General features: G+C 42.1%; 1 protein-coding gene across 16 annotated transcripts in view; it reads right to left on the bottom strand.

Moving 5' to 3' along the window:
- nedd4l (NEDD4 like E3 ubiquitin protein ligase) overlaps positions 1–18,336 on the bottom strand; it is a 533,566-nt gene that overhangs the window by 274,989 nt on the left and 240,241 nt on the right. For 5 of the 16 annotated variants that reach the window (XM_069923996.1, XM_069924001.1, XM_069923998.1 and 2 more), the window contains exon 1: positions 4,895–6,151. The exons of 6 other annotated variants lie outside the window; for them this stretch is intronic. In XM_069923996.1, coding sequence (XP_069780097.1) covers positions 4,895–6,073 — 1,179 coding nt within the window. In that variant the 5' untranslated portion in view covers positions 6,074–6,151. Of the gene's footprint in view, positions 1–4,894; positions 6,166–18,336 lie in introns of those variants that run through there. 5 more of the 16 variants (XR_011353364.1, XM_069924002.1, XM_069924009.1 and 2 more) reach the window with 4 other exon arrangements.

Here is an 18,336-nt window from a genome sequence, read left to right as displayed (position 1 = left end):
GGTCAGTTAATTGTTCACATGGGTGTATTTGGGTGGAGTGGGGTCATGGGGCAGAAAGGCCTGTTACGGTACCGTATCTCTAAAATTAAAATTTTGAGAAGTAGAAACATAGAAGATAGGAGCAGGAGTAGGTCATTCGACCCTTCGAGCCTGCTCCGCCATTCAACGAGATCATGGCTGATCTTAAAGTTCAGTACCCCGTCCCCGCCTTCTCTCCGTAACCTTTAATACCCTTATACTGAAGAAATATATCTAATTCCCTCTTAAATATATTTAATGAACCTGCCTCTACTGCCCTCTGTGGCAATGAATTCCACAGATTCACCACCCTCTGGGTCAAGAAATTCCTCCTCATCTCGGTCCTAAATGGTTTGCCTATTATCCTCAAACCATGGCCCCGGGTTCTGGATTTTCCCATCACTGGAAACATCCCATCTGCATCCATTTTCTCCAGTCCTGCCAGAATTTTATAGGTCTCTATGAGATCCCCTCTCAATCTTCTAAACTCCAGGGAGTACAATCCCAATTTGCGCAATCTTTCCTCATAAGTCATTCCTGCCATTCCAGGTATCAGCCTGGTGAATCGCCTCTGCACTCCCTCCATTGCAAGAACATCCTTCCTTAGATAAGGTGACCAAAACTGCACACAATACTCCAGGTGTGGTCTCACCAAGGCCCTGTACAGCTGCAGTAAGGTATCCTTGTTCCTATACTCAAACCCTCTTGATATGAAGGCCAACATACCATTTGCCTTTTTAACCGCCTGCTGTACCTGCATGCTCACCTTCAGAGACTGATCTACAAGTACCCCTAGGACTCTGTGCACTTTCCCATCTCTTAATCTATTGCCATTCAAATAGTAATCTGCCCTCCGGTTTGTATTACCAAAGTGGATAACCTCACATTTATCCACATTGCCATGTATCTGCCCAGTCCCTCAATTTATCCAAATCACACTGGAGCTTCCTGACCCCCTCTTCTGTGCACACAACCCCTCCTAGCTTAGTGTCATTTGCAAATTTGGACATATTACATCCAATCCCCTCATCCAGATCATTAATGTAAATTGTGAACAGCTGGGGTCCCAGTACAGATCCCTGTGGTACCCCACTGGTCACCGCCTGCCACTCAGAAAATGAGCCATTTATCCCAACTCTCTGTCTTCTACCTGCCAGCCAGTTCTCAATCCACATCAATACTTTGCCCCCAATCCCATGAGCCTTGATTTTGGAAGCCAGTCATTTATGCGGGACCTTATCGAAGGCCTTTTGGAAGTCCAGGTACACCACATCCACTGGCTCTCCCCCATCTATTTTACCTGTCACCATCTCAAAGAATTCCAATAGATTTGTCAAGCACGATTTACTTTTTGTAAATCCATGTCGACTCCGTCCGATCCCTTCTCTGCTAGTCACATGCTCCGCTATTACATCCTTAATAATGGATTCCATCATCTCAAATGTTCACAAAGTTTCTGACGAGTACTCAGAACATATCACATGCACCTGCTCTTCTTTCAAACTCAAAATATCACGACGAGGCCACTCATTTCACACCGAATTATCTCAATCAAAATTATTCCAATTTGTAAGAACACCAAATAACTTTTCAAATATTTTGTTCAACTGAATAAAATTAGATTTAATGGTCTACTCAGATTGAATCTTTATTTTCAACACAAATCTACATGCAAGGTTTTTTATGGCTTTAATATCAGCTGTCCAGTCCTAAACAACTGTGAGCACTATTGTACATGCATTGGACGGGGGTTGTATAACAGCAAAATTGATTCCAGTTCATTAATATGGTAAAGGTAAAGCTAAAGGTTCCATATTGTGATGTAATATTACATTTAGAATGTAGCATACATGAAATTTTTTAACTTTGTCTACCGTAAGGAAGACAGAGAGTTGCCACTTTGTCCAGCGCCCCTCGTGGAATTAGCTGGGAAGTAGATTTGGATATCAATAGTCCAATGCAACATTTTTAATATTGCTGTGGATTAGATAAAGTGAACTCATTGTGGTCAGAGTTCATACGTTCAATAATGTTATTCAACTATATATAGTTAGCTTCATGAACAACAGAAATAGATTGGGAATGCTGTGATTATCATGCCTGGAATGGTGGAAATACACAGCAAGGCCAACACAGACTACTAAATGCAGTGTGTTGTTTCTTTGTCATGGCATGGAGCATACCAGACAGTTGACTTTTGCTTTAACTAATCTCCCACCCATTTCATTCAGCCAAATAAAGGGCTTTCTCATCTACCAGTCTATGATTCCAATTCAAAATCTATAGCTTAAATGTAAATCAAGATTTGCTTTTTCTACCAGGTGGCACAGTTAGTATAGTGGTTAGTGCCACGCTATAACAGCAATGGCAACCCGGGTTTGAATCCAGTGGATTTATTATTGGTGGTCTGTAAATACATCCACTGGCCAGCAGTGGGGGAAAGATGGGCAGTGGGAGGATGTTGGCAACTTTGAGTTCCTTTTCAGGCAAGATTTTCCTTTTGTTTTAGTGGGGAATTTCTTTGAGAACTTTATTTTCCTTGTTGTTAAGATAACAATTTTGATGATATCAGACATAGTTATCTTCTCCACTTCACCACAGACCCTTGAACAATCAGTTCAGCCCACAGGCTGAAGTGGAGCACATCTTATTGAATTGAGCTGTTTGTGTGGTACATGGGAGCTTGTTCAGCTCTTTCTTGTGTCTGGAAATAGTTTCCAAAGTTGAAAATTGCACTCTTAAAAGAATATTCATTCCACAAGCCCTTCCTTTTCTAAAGAATAATAAAACCTACTCAATCCAATCTCCAAATCAACTGCAGAAGCTAGACAATTACTGGATAAATCGGTTTATTTGAATTAGCATTAAAATTATTTTCAGTGCAACTTTAGAATTCTATTATGCTTTTACATTAAAAAAAATTATCAAAAGGGAACTTCAGTATTTTGGCCAACAAATGGAGGGAGCCATTCCTGATGAAGAGTTACGGCCCAAAATGTTGACTATTGCTTTCCATGGCTGCTGGCTGGCCTGCTGTGTTAGTCAGTGCCTTCTTCTGATCATAAATCTTAACAAATTAAAGCAAAATTGCTCAATATTATTTACTAAGTCCAAGAGAAACACATTCTGCAAGAATACTCCCTCTCTGGAATTCAATAAAATTTTGATACATTTTTGAACCTTAAATGAAATATGCCAATCTCCAATGAATCCCAAAGGAAGCTGCAAGTTTTTGTCACCTTGTATTTAAGCTCGTAACACAAGACTCCAGAAATGTTTCTGTTGACTGGCTGTACAGCAGTAATATGCCTGGTTAGGTTTCCACAGCTGGATTTAGGTGGCTCCAGACAGAATCCAGGGCTGATCCTAAGCATCAAGTTCCAGTTAAATCAACAATGCCACAAATGGACTGTTCCTGCAACACTTGTGACCAGAGGGAAGAAGAAACACAAAATAACAGCGCACACGAATTAAGAATTAGAGAAATAGAAGGAATGTATATTGTATAAACCTATTTCTTCTGATTTAGCTGGCCAAGGGTTTGAGGCTTCTTCCTACAAATATCCACTTCTTCTAAATACACAAAATCAACTATTATCAGTCAACTAGGAAAGGAGTTGCTTGCATTGAATGCAAATTTGCACACACACACACACACACACACACAGACACACACTCTCACACACACACAGACACACATACGGACACGCACATGCACACACACTCTCACACACAGAGATGCACACACACACACTCAAACACACACTCTTACACTCACACACACACACACACTCTCACACACACACTCTCACACACACACTCTCACACACACACTCTCACACACACACACACACCCTTCCCTTCCCTTCCCCCCCCCCCCTTGTAAAGTGTAAAACCAACTTTGAAAGTGAAAAACTATCTGAAAGCAGTAACTTTGTACCTTTACATGAAAAAGATAAAGGAAAAATATTTACAGGCACAAATCCTCCATATCTCAAAACCAGCAGACTGCAAATTGAATCTTTTCACTTGAGTAAAGAAAGGAATGACACCTGCTTAGAGACAACTAGTCGTGTCTCAAATTAATCATACAATAAACTCTAATTACAGGATTAATCTGTAAATGTTTGGTGATTATGACTTTGGTGTTAAGTTGTGGCAGGAAACAACCTTTCGTATTTACATCTTGGACAACTTTTTCCAGTTTCTTCCAACAAACTTAAAGCAATACATCACAGGATAAAAGTAGCCCACTAGTTAGCAGCTGTCTTTCTATACCATATTTCACTGTTAGGGAGTGTACAGACAGGCATTAAAGGCCAGCTTCTATTATTTCAAGCCTACTTTCACAGCTGGAAGTACACAGCTTAACCCACTACACACAGCAGAGTCTTCTTTCGAAACACATCACTACCACACCAGCAGCCTAAATCGAGCTTGTTCTTCTGACATGGAAACCAGAGTCTATTAAAATAAACTTGGCCCTGTTGACTGTATCGCTCGCAACATTCTATTTTCTACCTTTACAACTCTGTTTATTTCAAATTCTTTGAGCTATTTTGCAGATTCTGGAGGTCAGCATATTCTTAAATAAAACAATATTTTGTGGAAGTAAAATCAACTGCAGAGATACAAATAGATTAGGAAATTTAGCCTTTATGCTGGAAACATAAGAATGGGGTATGGTCCCAAGGAAATGGTAAGTACAGATAAGTTTTAACAGCATTGAAAAACAAAGACTAATAGTGGAAAGGCTAAATGGATTGGTGTTTCCCCACCCTCACCCCTCATCCACTTTTTCCCACCTCGCATTCTCAAAATAGAGCCCCATGCATCTAACTTAATTGACAAGCGTAACTTTGAACTGCTCACATACCACAGAGTTCTCTCTGGTGACTGAATTCATTCTTCTATGAACACAGCCACCATCATCTTTCACTGAGCCTTCAGTGCTTTCTCCACATCCTCGAGTTAGAAGGATCCGGACATGGGGTTGCCTTTTATTTTGCTCCTGTCCGACTTGAAATCTGCGGGACTGTGTCTGAGGTATAGTTTCCAATGAAGTGCTACGCAGCATTTCAGCACTGTTTTCTCCAACTGCTGTTCCTGCCACTTGTTCTCTGTCAGCCATGTCAAAACATTCAGTGTTTCTTTTAACTGGTAATGAGGCAGAAGTGCTTCGTCCCAGCCTTACGTGTGGGGACCGGGTCACATTTTCTCTCTTTATCCTGGTTCGTCCAGTATTTAAATCCATCCACGAATCCTCCAAATCCTCACGTTGTTGCTGAAGCTGCAAAATAAAGCAAGGTTTCCCCACGTTCCCAGAGATATCTGGCTGATGCTGCAAGGACCAGCGTCTGGTCACGGAAGCACGAGCTTTCTGATGTCCATTACGGGTAAAAGGTGAAAAAAGATGCAATTGCTGCATTTCTCCTGGTGGGGAATGGCGCTGAATTCTGACACCCCCAACCTTTATACCAGAAGCAGACCCATTTGCCAATTCCTCCCGGTCAACTGCAGATTGTTTTTGTTCCGAAGGAAAACGACAACGTATTCTACAATTAGGTGAAGTGCTTTCACTGGTTTGTTGTGATGATTCAGCAGCCATGTTATAGGATGGGGGATCATCTGTGCTTAGAGGCACACTTGGAAGGGAACAGCTTCTGGAAAATAAACCATCACTGCTGCCAATATCCATTCCCACGTCTGGTAATGTCTGTTCGGGACACTCCGAGACACTGGCATCACATCCATTCATCGGTATGCGTTGCAGTGATATCTGCATTGATGAGCTTCTCGTAGGTCGGGATTCATTACCGTGCTGTTGAGGGACAACCATGGAGAAGCTTCGATTCAGTGAGGTCTGATCTTGTAAACGCAATCCAGTATTAGAAACGGGCTCAGTTATGTCCTGGAGAGGATGAGGAGCATTCCTTCTTGGTAAAGTGTTGAATGTCATGTAGACATCATTTTCTCTTTCTTCATCTAGCATCCCCAGTTCTGGATCTGTGTTACTCCGATTTGATCCAAAATAAAGACGCAGTCGATGGGCCATAGCTTAAGAGAGAATAAAAAAGTCCAGCTCAAGAAATAAGAGGGAAACACACAGTCAGAAGCATATTAAAAAAAAAGATGCAACCTCAAGAAAAAACTGTCCCATCTGCCAAACTGTTAGTACTGAAGCTTGATAGCGACAGATAGCAGAAATAGCCCAAGTGACATGACGCATTCCAGGCATGATTGGATAAAGGCAATCAGTAGTGCTGTGCAGTGTGACATGGGGTAGGATGGTAGGAGTCACATGATCCAACTCCCCTTCCAATGCACAGCAGAATTTTTTTTAATAAGACAGCCAGGGCCTGAAACTGCACCTTCCCAGCTGTTCCTTTTCCATCAAAGGGTGTAGTCGCAGCAGGAGAGCACTTGCAGCTGACCAGTGCCTCCACACGTACACCAATAAATCTGCTCACACGAGATCATAATATACTCCAAAAACTTCATGAGAAGGAAAAAGCACACATTTACAAAGCCAACATTTCACAGGATCCATAAAAAGTGTCTTGAAGAAACTGTGAACAGCTTTTATTTTGAAAGTCAAGTTCAAAATGGAGACCAAAACATATTTAATGATTATACAAAATACAATTTTACAGCTGGATTTGAGTACTAAATGTTCAGCTGATTTAAGCTGTCAGAAAACCGGCACACAACTCAAGAGAAAGCTGAGGAAATATGGTTCAACTTAGACGGCAGGATAATGGCCAATTAAAAGAGCTTTACTGTCAACTGTTCAAATAGAACAATGGCCAATTAAAGGAGCTTTAATTGAAGGCGTTTACACAGAACAAAAACAGGCCCTCCAGCCCATCTAATCATTTTCCACCTAGTCCCACCAACCTGCACTTGGACAATTCCATGGACCTATCCAACCTCTTAAATGTCAAAATCAAACCTGGATCCACCACCTTCGTTGGAACGTCGCTTCGCATTCTCTCCACCCTAGGTGAGGAACTTCCCCCCCCCCCCCACCTTAAACATTTCACCTTTCACCCTTAACCCATGTCCTCTAGATCATGTCTCACCCAATCTCTGTGGGAAATGCCAGCTTACATTTAACCTATCAATATCCCACTTAATTTGGAAAACCTCTATCAAATCATCCTTAAATTCCCCCTTTTCCTGAAACTCATTTTGTCTCAGCAGCATTCTCTGCACTCTTTCAATCTTATTGACATCTTTCGTGTTGTTAAGTGATCAAAACTGCACACAGTACTCCAGATTTGACCTTACCAACATCTGATACAACTTCAATACAACATTTCAACTCCTGCATTCAATATTTGATTTATATAGGCCAATATGTCAAAAGCTCCCTTTTTATAATGCTTCCTACCTGCAATGCCACTTTCAAAGAATTACTGTATTTGATGGCATATAACACACCCCCTCCCCCCCCCCCACCATTTCAGCAGGGAACATTAGAAATTTTTTCTGTATTTGTGGGTAAGCAGAATATTTTTAATTCAGTTCTCACTCACTTTGATGTGCGGCTTCTTCTCTGCAGGCCGCCCAGCCTCACTGCTTTGGCTCCCCACTGGCAATCCATGGGTGTTGGTGAATGGGTTCCTCCTTCACCTCATGCGCTGCTAGTGGGGGCCGCCATGGTCGGCCTTCTCACTGAGTGAAGTGAGCAGCGGTGATGGCTCCGGAAAGCATGGTCTTGCGCTACTGCTGGGAGGCACTATAGTCAGCCTTCTCACCGGGGGAGGTGAGTGGCGGTGGCAGCTCCAGAAAGCAGTACCAGCCAAGGGAAGGTGGCCCGCAAAGCAGTGGGTCCACTTCCTGGACAGTTGCAGTGCCTCCACAGGCTTCTTGAAGCTGGGCAAGTCACCGGCAACCTGCTCAATGCCTATCGAGGAAATGCCGGGTGGACAGCAGTGGATCCCACCCTCCCTGATACCGGAGCCAGGTGGCAATATCAGACAGACAGTGGGGGATCCCTCCCTCCCTGATATTGAGTCAGGCAGCGATGATGACCACTGTTGGGCGGCATCACTCACCATTATCACTCTAATTTCTACTTCACATATAAGACCCAGGTGATATTTTTAACCAATATATTGATAGAGAGAGGGTTTACGAGAATGTTGTCAGGGTTTCAGGGTTTGAGTTACAAGAAAAGGTTTAGCAGGCTGGGACTTTATTCCCTGGAGTGTAGAAGGTTGAGGGGTGATTTGATAAGAGGTATTCAAAATTATAAGGGGATGGATAGAGTCAATGTGGATGGGCTTTTTCCACTGAGAGTGGGGGAGATTCAAACAAGAGGGCATGCATTGAAAGTAAAAGGGGAAAAGTTTACGGAAAACATAAGGGGGAATGGAAGGAACTTCCAGCAATGGTGGTAGAAGCGAGATCAATGTTAATATTCAAGGAAAGGTTGGATAGGTAAATGGACGGGAGAAGTATGATGTGGTAGCGATTAGTGAGACATGGTTGCAGGAGGGATGTGATTGGCAACTGAATATCCCTGGGTTTCGTTGTTTTAGGTGTGATAGTGTCGGAGGGGCAAGAGGAGGTGGGGTTGCATTGCTTGTCAGGGAAAATATTACAGCGGTGCCTAGGAAGGATAGATTAGAGGGCACATCCACGGAGGCTATTTGGGTGGAACTGAGGAGTAGGAAAGGAGAGGTTACACTTGTAGGGGTGTATTATAGACCACCCGGAGGGGACCGAGACCTAGAGGAGCAAATCTGTAGGGAGATAGTAGATATTTGTGATAAGCACAGGGTTGTAATTATGGGAGATTTTAATTTTCCACATATAGATTGGGAAACACATTCTGTGAAAGGACTGGATGGGTTAGAGTTTGTGAAATGTGTGCAAGATAGTTTTTTACAACAATATGTAGAGGTGCCGACCAGAGAAGGAGCAGTGTTAGATCTACTGTTGGCAAATGGGATGGGTCAAGTGACGGAGGTTAGTGTTGGCGAGCACTTCGGGTCCAGTGATCATAATGCCATCAGCTTCAATGTCATTATGGAAAGAGAGAAGTCAGGGCCAAGGGTTGAGGTTTTTGATTGGGGAAAAGCTAGATTTGAGGAGATGCGAAAGGACTTGCAGGGTGTGCATTGGGACAATTTGTTTTATGGGCAGGATGTAGTAGAGAGATGGAAGTCTTTTAAAGATCAGATTTTGAGAGTGCAAAAGCTTTATGTTCCTGTTAGGTTAAAAGGAGGGGCAAAAGGTTTGAGAGAGCCGTGGTTTTCAAGGAATATTGGAAACTTGGTTCGAAGAAAAGGGGAGGCGTACATTAGATATAAGAAGCATGGAGTTAAGGAAATGTTTGAAAGATACATTGAATGTAAGAGAAATCTTAAGAGAGGAATTAGGAAAGCTAAAAGAAGGTACGAGGAAACTATGGCAAGCAGGGTGAAAACTAATCCAAAAGAGTTCTACAAATATGTTAATGGTAAAAGGAAAGCTAGAGACAAAATTGGTCCCTTAGAAAATCAGAGCGGAAAACTGTGTGTGGAGCCTAGAGAAATGGGGGAGATATTGAACAGTTTCTTTTCTTCGGTATTCACTAAGGAGAAGGACATTGGGAGATGTGAGATAAAAAAAGCAAATTGGGTAAATATGGGGAATATAGAGATTACAAAAGATGTAGTTTTAGGGCTTTTGAATAATATAAAGGTGGATAAGTCTCCGGGACCAGACGGGATCTTCCCCAGGACATTGAGAGAAGTGAAGGAGGAAATAGCAGAAGCTCTGGCGGTAATTTTCCAAATGTCATTAGATATGGGGATAGTGCCGGAGGATTGGCGCATTGCGCATGTGGTTCCGTTATTTAAAAAGGGTTCAAGGAGGAAGCCTGGCAACTATCGGCCTGTAAGTTTGACGTCTGTGGTAGGTAAATTAATGGAGAAAATTCTTAGAGATAGTACTTATAAACATCTGGATAGACAGGGTCTGATCAGGAGCACTCAACATGGATTTGTGGGAGGAAGGTCATGTTTGACCAATCTGATTGAATTTTTTGAAGAGGTGACTAGGAATGTGGATGAGGGTAGCGCAGTGGATGTTGTCTATATGGACTTCAGTAAGGCCTTCGATAAGGTACCACATGGAAGGTTAGTTAGGAAGGTGCAGTCTTTAGGTATAAATTTTAAGATAGTCAAATGGATTGAACATTGGCTAAAAGGGAGAGGCCAGAGAGTGGTAGTGGATAATTGTCTGTCAGGTTGGAGGCCGGTGACCAGTGGTGTGCCTCAAGGATCTGTATTGGGCCCATTGTTGTTCGTTATATACATTAATGATCTAGATGATGGGGTGGTGAATTGGATTAGTAAATATGCAGACGATACTAAGATAGGTGGAATAGTGGATAATGAAGAAGGTTTTCAAGGATTGCAGAGGGATTTGGGCTGCTTAGAAAAGTGGGCTGAAAAATGGCAGATGGAATTTAATGCTGATAAGTGTGAGATGCTTCATTTTGGTAAGAAGAATCAGAACAGGACATACGTGGTAAATGGGAGAGCATTGATGAATACAGAAGAGCAGAAAGATTTAGGAGTAACGGTACATCGTTCCCTGAAGGTAGAAACTCACGTGAATAGGGTGGTGAAGAAGGCTTTTAGTATGCTGGCCTTTATCAATCATTGCATGGAATATAGGAGTTGGGAAGTGATGTTGAGATTGTATAAGACGTTGGTGCGGCCTAATTTGGAGTTCTGTGTGCAGTTCTGGTCGCCTAATTATAGGAAGGATATAAACAGAGTGGAGAGAGTGCAGAGAAGGTTTACCAGAATGTTACCTGGGTTTAAGCATCTAGAGTATAGGGAGAGATTGGACAGATTAGGTCTTTATTCTTTGGAGCGTAGAAGGTTGAGAGGGGATTTGATAGAAGTATTTAAGATTATGAAAGGGATAGACAGAGTGGATGTGGATAGACTATTTCCGTTAAGAGGAGGAAAGATTAAAACAAGAGGACATGAGTTAAGAATTAAGGGGCAGAGGTCTAGAGGTAACATGAGGGGGAACTTCTTTACTCAGAGAGTGGTAGCCATGTGGAATGAGCTTCCGGGAGAAATAGTGGCGGCGGAGTCAATTGTATTATTTAAGAAAAGGTTGGACAGGTATATGGATGAGAAGAAGATGGAGGGTTATGGGCATTGTGCAGGGAGGTGGGACTAGAGAGGGGTGTTTGGTTCGGTGCGGACTAGAAGGGCCTAATGGCCTGTTTCCGTGCTTTAATTGTTATGTTATGTTATGTTAAGTCTGGAGGGTTATGGGCCAAATGTGGGTCAATGGGACTGGGTAGGAGAAGATGTTCGGCATGGACTAATAGGCCCAAATTGGCCTGTTTCTGTGCTGTATGTGCTTATATGGTTAATTTTTAAGGGAAAAAAAGTGGATCTTATATGACGTCAAATACGAACATATCTGCATTCTGCAGTTCCCTACCAGTTAGCATACAATTCACACTCTGGTTGGTCCTCCCAAAGTTCACCACCTCACACTTGCCCACATTAAATACCACCTGCTATTTTACAGCTCATTTTTCCAGCTGGTTCAGATCCCACTGCAAACTTTGAGTGCCTTCCTTGGTTTCCGCTGCACCCCAATCTTTGTGTTACCTGCAAATCTGCTGATCCAACTTCCCAGATTTTCATCCAAATCATTGATATAGATGACAAACAGCAATGCTGGAGGAATTCATCTGGTCTGGCAGTATCCATGAGAGGTAAAGATATATTAACAATGTTTCAGACCTGAGCCCTTCCTTCTTCACTGCCATACAAAACAATCCCTACAAACACTTTGTACAGATCAGCCAAATTCTTCATATAATTTATTAAAGACAGATATTCTTAGTGCAAGGAAATAGTTTATAGGAAATTACCATTGCAATGAATATTAAATCGGAAATAAAAACAGGAAATGCTGCAAATACTCAGCAGATTAGCCAGCATCTGTAAAAAAGAGAAACAGTTGACTTTTCAAGGATTTTCTCTCTCACAGCAGAAATCAAGTCAATTGCAGATGCACAGGAAAGCACAGGAAAAGGAGAATTATTCTGCCAATGGGTGGGTTAAAATATATTCATGTGCCAATTAGAAGCAAAATGCCTGTGTTATGTAGATTGGTTGCAGGAAATACCAATTTATCCTTTGCCCCTTGTATAGTGTTCTATCTGCTCCCACATCCACCAATTCATTCCACAATTGTGCCATGGCCTCGACTGTCGGTACTCCTTTGTAAAATTAAGACATGAACTAGCATTATATAACAAAAAATGCTATTTGCAAAAGATTTGAATTTATAATAAACATGAAAATATTTCCTGAAAACATTCTTATGTTCATAAATGAACTGGGTTTGATGAATCAAAAATGTCCCCTTTTAACTTCAGGGATGGAGCTTTGTGCTTTATCATTTCACAATTCCTACATGCTAATTAACCAAGGACATTTCTTTCTTTATATTTCATGAATTCTCAAATTTTAAAGCATGCATGGATACAATTCTGATTTTTATATTAAAATCTGGTGTTCAGAATACACACGTAAATTATACAAATTGATTATGAATCAAACAAATACCAATACATTTCTAAAGACCTGTGTCATTACATTGTAATTCTGTAATTGTAACCACATTAGAAACCGTTGAGTCTGCTGGGAAAATTGCGCGGAATGTTATACCATATCATGGTCACTCTCACCCGCACACCAAACTGAGAGAGAATGGAAAACATTAGCAGGATGGGTGGGGGAAGAAGTGTGTTAATACTAGGTTAAGTTGGGGTCATTATGGATGAAGCTTTAGGAAATACCAGTCATCAGGTACAACAGACTTGAAATTGCAAAGGAAAAAAAGTTTTTAGTTTAAGTCTATCTCTTCGGGAAGGTGCAAGTTACAAATCCTTAAATTAAGAGAACTACCGTCCAATTTACTGAAAAAAAAACAAAAGGGCACAGAACTATGATTTGATCATTAATATTTCAGCACTCAACTACTTAATTTGCTGTTCATACCCTTTATGTCGTACATAAAGGTCAAGCAGTCAGTGACAGGAGCATATAATAACGTTTTTTTTAAATAAGCAGTTGCGGGAAAAAAAACATGTTCCTTTGTTAATGCTGGCCTGAAAGTTTGCAAGCCTGAAAACTCAAGCCCTTACAATTGTTTTTGATGACTACAAAATTCCAGGAGAAACTTCTCAGGTTTCCCAACGTATCACAATTGGCATAAACAACTCTGTTTTGAGACAAGTGAGAGCATCGCCAAATCCCATGAACTGTCTCCCACATAACCACCTGACAAGATGAGCAGCTGCCAAGGCAACTCAAAGCCTGTAATAGCTGTTTCAATTAACTTTTCACCACTTCAACATTTTTTTTGCACGAGAAAAGAAAATCTTCACGTTCAAGTTGCCATATTATATAGTGAAAAGGGTTCTTCCATGAGCAGACTAACAGGTCTTTTCTAACATTCATGCAACCATTTAAAGATTTAAAAAAAGAGTACAATTACAGAGTATACCGTAACAAATAAAAAAAGATCAACTAGTGCAATCCAAGGACAGCATGAGAGGTCTGTGATGAGGATAATGCAGAAGGCTGAGGGGAAGAAATTTGCCTTAAAGCCTGTTGGTCCATGTTTCACACTTTATTGCCTTCTCCCTCTGGAGGAGGGAGCATGTCTGGTCTGTGATCTTGAGCCGAGTAGCTTCCATGCCATGTTATGATGCATCTAGCAAATATATTTTTGATGGTGCAGCCATAAAAGATGTTGGAGGACAAGGAGGACGTACTGAACTTCCTAACATCTCAAAGAAATTAGTGGTATTGGAGTGCTTTCTTGTCCTTTATATCAAAGTGCTTGGTCCATATCCTGTCATTGGAGATATTTACTCATAAGAATTTGAAACTACTGGCTCTTTCCACTTCAGTGCCATTCCTATAGACAGGAGCATGGACTCTGCCCAGTCTAGTGAAGTTAATGGCACAATGCCACTAGACTTTCGACTTCCTTTCTATTTTTCACTTCATCATTATTTGATACCTGGCCTACAACGGTTTAATTTATTTGTCGCAAAATACCTAGAACACAGAGGATTCTTCTGTGAACACAGTAATAGGTTATCTCTAACATTCATACAGCTGTGCAGAGCACAATTTACAGAGCATAGGAAGATCAATTAACATCAAAGAGAGCATGACAATACTGCAATAGGTACATTCAGGGGCCTGATGGCTACAGTGAAGAAACTGTACTTATTGCTTTCATACTCTTAAGCCCCCTCCTCAACGAGACGAGGGAGAAGAGTGTGTCCAGAAAGTGTCCAAAAATTCTCCTTGAACAAAGTAATTGAAAAATAATGTAACTGCATTAAAAACAGTCAAAATCTGCTAGCAGCAAGAAAGCAAGATAAAGACTGAGAAAGCTTGTAGTTACTAATGTAAATAGCAACTCCGCATCACACGACTCATCTCTTGATGTCGCAAATGTGCTTCCAAAATAGCAATATTTCTTCATCATGATTTGAAAAAATAAGAAATATTGGTCTCAGAGATACTCAGGAAAACAAGCAAATTTGGCCCGCGATATAATTATATTCGGCCCGCAAGATCATATTAAATATATATTAGAGTTGGCCCGCTGGCCGCCGCGCCAGTATAGCGCATGCACACTGAAGGTGAAAATGAAGACGCCGGAGGTGTGGAGGGATCTCAGAGTCCCGAATCCCGGGGATCGGAGTGCCGCACTCAGCCCGCCCGGCTCCCGGACACACAGACGCGGCTGGAGTTGGGGACCATCCTCGCTGGGTCTGCACTTCAGCGGCGACGCCAGACCGAACGTCTCGTTGGCGATGCCTTCCCCCTCGCTCCGTGCGCGGCGGACCCTGCCTCCCGCTCCTTTTGTTGGAGACTAGCCCGGTGCCGTGAGATCGCAGTTTAATCCCTCTCCAACCATGGGAGGGGGGTGGGAGCAACGCGCTCTTCTCAGCCAATTCCTCCACCGCCCCGGACGCCAGCGTTTCAACAGGGGGTTCGGGTGCCTTCGTCAGGCGACCGACCTGTTGGTCCAAGACAAGGGGAGAGCGTACAAACTCCACACAGACAGCACCTGAACTCGGGTGAACGTGGAGCTGCGACCCCACATTCCACATCAGGACTGTGTGTAAGATTGGGAGCAGTGAGACGGAAGCTTATTTTGTTCCTGTGATTTAAGCCTTTCTTGGGGTGGGGGGGGATCCTTCTCTGATCACTTGCCTAACAATTAACCTAATCAGATGTGAAGTTACCACAATACAACAGTTCTCAACCTTTTTCTTTCCACTCGCGTCCCTGTGCCATTGGTGCTCTGTGATTAGTAAGGGATTGATTAAGGTGGTCTGAGGGTGGAAAGAAAAAGTTTGAAGACCACTGCTTTAATCATCCCTCATTGACTCGTCATGTGCACGGTTTCAGAACGCTAAAGGAAATGGGCCAATGACAATAACAATGAAAGAGTTGATCAAAAACTATTATTAAACATTTATTTTAATAAGAAAAAGTTTAACATTACATATGTTGAAAGAAGAGAAAACATGCAGATGTTGTTGAAAATTTTCAATAAATATTTAGTTCGGCCCTCGACTTAGTCCAAGTTTTTAATTTTGGCCCTCCGTGAATTTGAGTTTGACACCCCTGATCTACAGGGAACGCTGACATCAGAGAGCAGCAGCAATCATTAAGGAGCCAAATTACCCAGCACATGCTCTGTTCTTGCTGCTACCATCAGGAAAGAGGTATAGGTGCCACAAGACTCACACCGCCAGGTTCAGGATCAACTGCTGTCCCTGCACCAGAAGACTCCTCAACGACAAACTCAATCAGGGACTCATTTAAGAACTCTTACTTTTGTACTTTATTGACTTTTTTTCTCTCTTTATTGGAAGATCAGTTTGTTTACATTTCTTTATTTGTTTCCATGCGAACGTTGCACTACCAATAACTGGTAATTCTGCCTCGCCTGCAGGAAAAAGAATCACAGGAACTCAAGTATGTATTCAGACAATAAATCTGAAATCTGTCCCCAAATCATGGTTTTTGAAACATTGGTATCATACCTGGGACAAATGGAAAATAAGGATGATCAAGCTGAGGTTGATGAATTAATCCGAGTTTATCAAAATATATCCTTAGCTCAAGGCAAGCCATGTGCAAATATTTCAGTTTCATATTTCTGTAAATCAGTTTAAATCAATGAAATTCTGAAGACTAATTCCTGCAAATTAATACTTGATCCAGCACAACATAAGCAAACAGACAAATCCGGCTTTTAATTTTATGTAAAAATTAGAAGGTAAAGGCTCCATTATTGTCACATTATACTAGATTTAGAATATAACATACATGTATTTCTTTAACTTTTGTCTACCGTAAGACAGACAGAGTGTTTCCACTTTAACCGGTGCCCCTCACAGAAACCTACAGCACCTTGTGTTTGTAGGCAGTCTCCCCTCCAAGTACTGATTAGTCCTGAGCCTGATCAGTCCTTGTCCTGATCAGACAATCTCAGGCGTATTCAGGCTATTAGGTGCTGAATATTAGTAGAGAAGGAACATTTCCAAAAACTCAAAAGACCACTTTTCGTAGACCAGTCAGTTTCACCATCCATAGACTTGATATGAACTTGAATTCTGGAAAAGGGAGGGAGGCAGTGTGTGCTTTTTCATCAATACTAGACACAACAGACACACGAGTTGTGTCAACCTCCTGCTCTACTGCCTTAGAGCAAATCTCAATTAAATTCAGACCCTTTTAACTACCCCGAGAGTTCTCATCAGTGATTCTCATTGGAGTTTACATCCCTCCCGATGCCGATTACAAGCAGGCACTGGCAGACCTGCATGATGGTGGTCAGTAAACATGAGTCAGCCCAGCCCAATGCTCTACAAATCTTAGTCAGCAACTTCAACCTAGTCTGTGTCAAGAAAACCCTGCCTAACTACTGCCAGCATGTAACCTGCTGTACCAGAGATCCCAGCACATTTGATCACCGCTACACCAACTTAAGCAAGGCCTACCATTTTTTCCGAAGACCAAACTTTGATCACCTGGCTGTGCCCCTCTTGCTTTCATACAGACAGAGCCTAAAAAGGGAGGCTCCAGAGATCAGGACAGCTAGAAGGTGGTCAGAGGAGATTAAAGAACTGTTACAGGACTTCCTCAAGTCAGTGCATTAGACTCTGCTGAGAATCTGAATGAGTACACCGAGACTGTCACACATTTTATCAAACAGCTGTGGATGATTGTGTCCACACCAAATTGTTCAGGATTTTCCCCAACCAGAAGCTCTTGATGAGCAAGGAGTACTGGAACCTGCTGAGAGCCAGATCACAGGCATTTAAGTCCAAAGATCCAGATCAGTACAGCAGGAGCTGGTATGACCTGCAAAAAACTATCCCCCAGGCGAAGTGAAGATTCCAGATGAAAATGGAAACAACGAAGGACACCCAACAGCTGTAGCAGGGCCTGAATGCCATAACCTGCTACAAAACCAAATCTGCTGAAATAGCAGATGCTCCTACAGGAATTCAAAACCTTCTACTGCTGATTTGACAAGTGCATGAGCAAATAAACACCCCTCCACACCCCCACATCCCCTGATGATCCCATCCTGTCTGTATCTGAGGATGACATGTGTGCTGCCTTCAGGAAAGTGAATCTGAGGAAAGCAACTGGATTGGATGGAGTATTAAAAATCTGCGCTGACCAACTTACCAAGGTATTCATGGATAACTTCAATATCACACTCAAGCAGGGCATGGTACCCAACTGTTTCAAACAGGTATCAATTATATCAGTGCCCAAGAAGAGTGAAGTAACCTGCCTTAATGACCATCAACCACAGGAGTCACATGATGGAGTAGTGGCCGATAGGGTAATACCAGCCCTCTCTAGAAAAGAAGAAAAACAGTTAAGAAAAGACAAAGTTCAATAAATACAAAATATAAGAAATAAAAGATAAAGTTGTAGAGAAGAGAATGAAAATGGCACCTAAGATGGAAAAAGTAAAAACAACAGGAAAAAAAGATAGATGCCAGAAAAGAAAGGAGAAGGCCTTACCAGCACAAAGGAACAGGAAGCTGTGGTGGAGAAGAGCTCCAGATCTCCGAGGTTGGTGACGGCCCCGCGGAGTTGCGACCCCCCGACCGTTGAACTGCAAAAATGGCTCTCTGAGCCAAACAAAAGTGCGCAATCTAAGGAGAAGGAAAACACCAACGGGAGGGTGGCTCAGCAGAGGAGCGGGCAACCACGGCGCGAC

This window comes from Narcine bancroftii, chromosome 3, assembly GCF_036971445.1.
Source record: "Narcine bancroftii isolate sNarBan1 chromosome 3, sNarBan1.hap1, whole genome shotgun sequence".
In the NCBI taxonomy this organism is placed as follows: Eukaryota; Metazoa; Chordata; class Chondrichthyes; order Torpediniformes; family Narcinidae; genus Narcine; species Narcine bancroftii.
The sequence above is the reverse complement of the archived record's forward strand: the minus strand, read 5'-3'. Positions and strand labels throughout refer to the sequence as shown.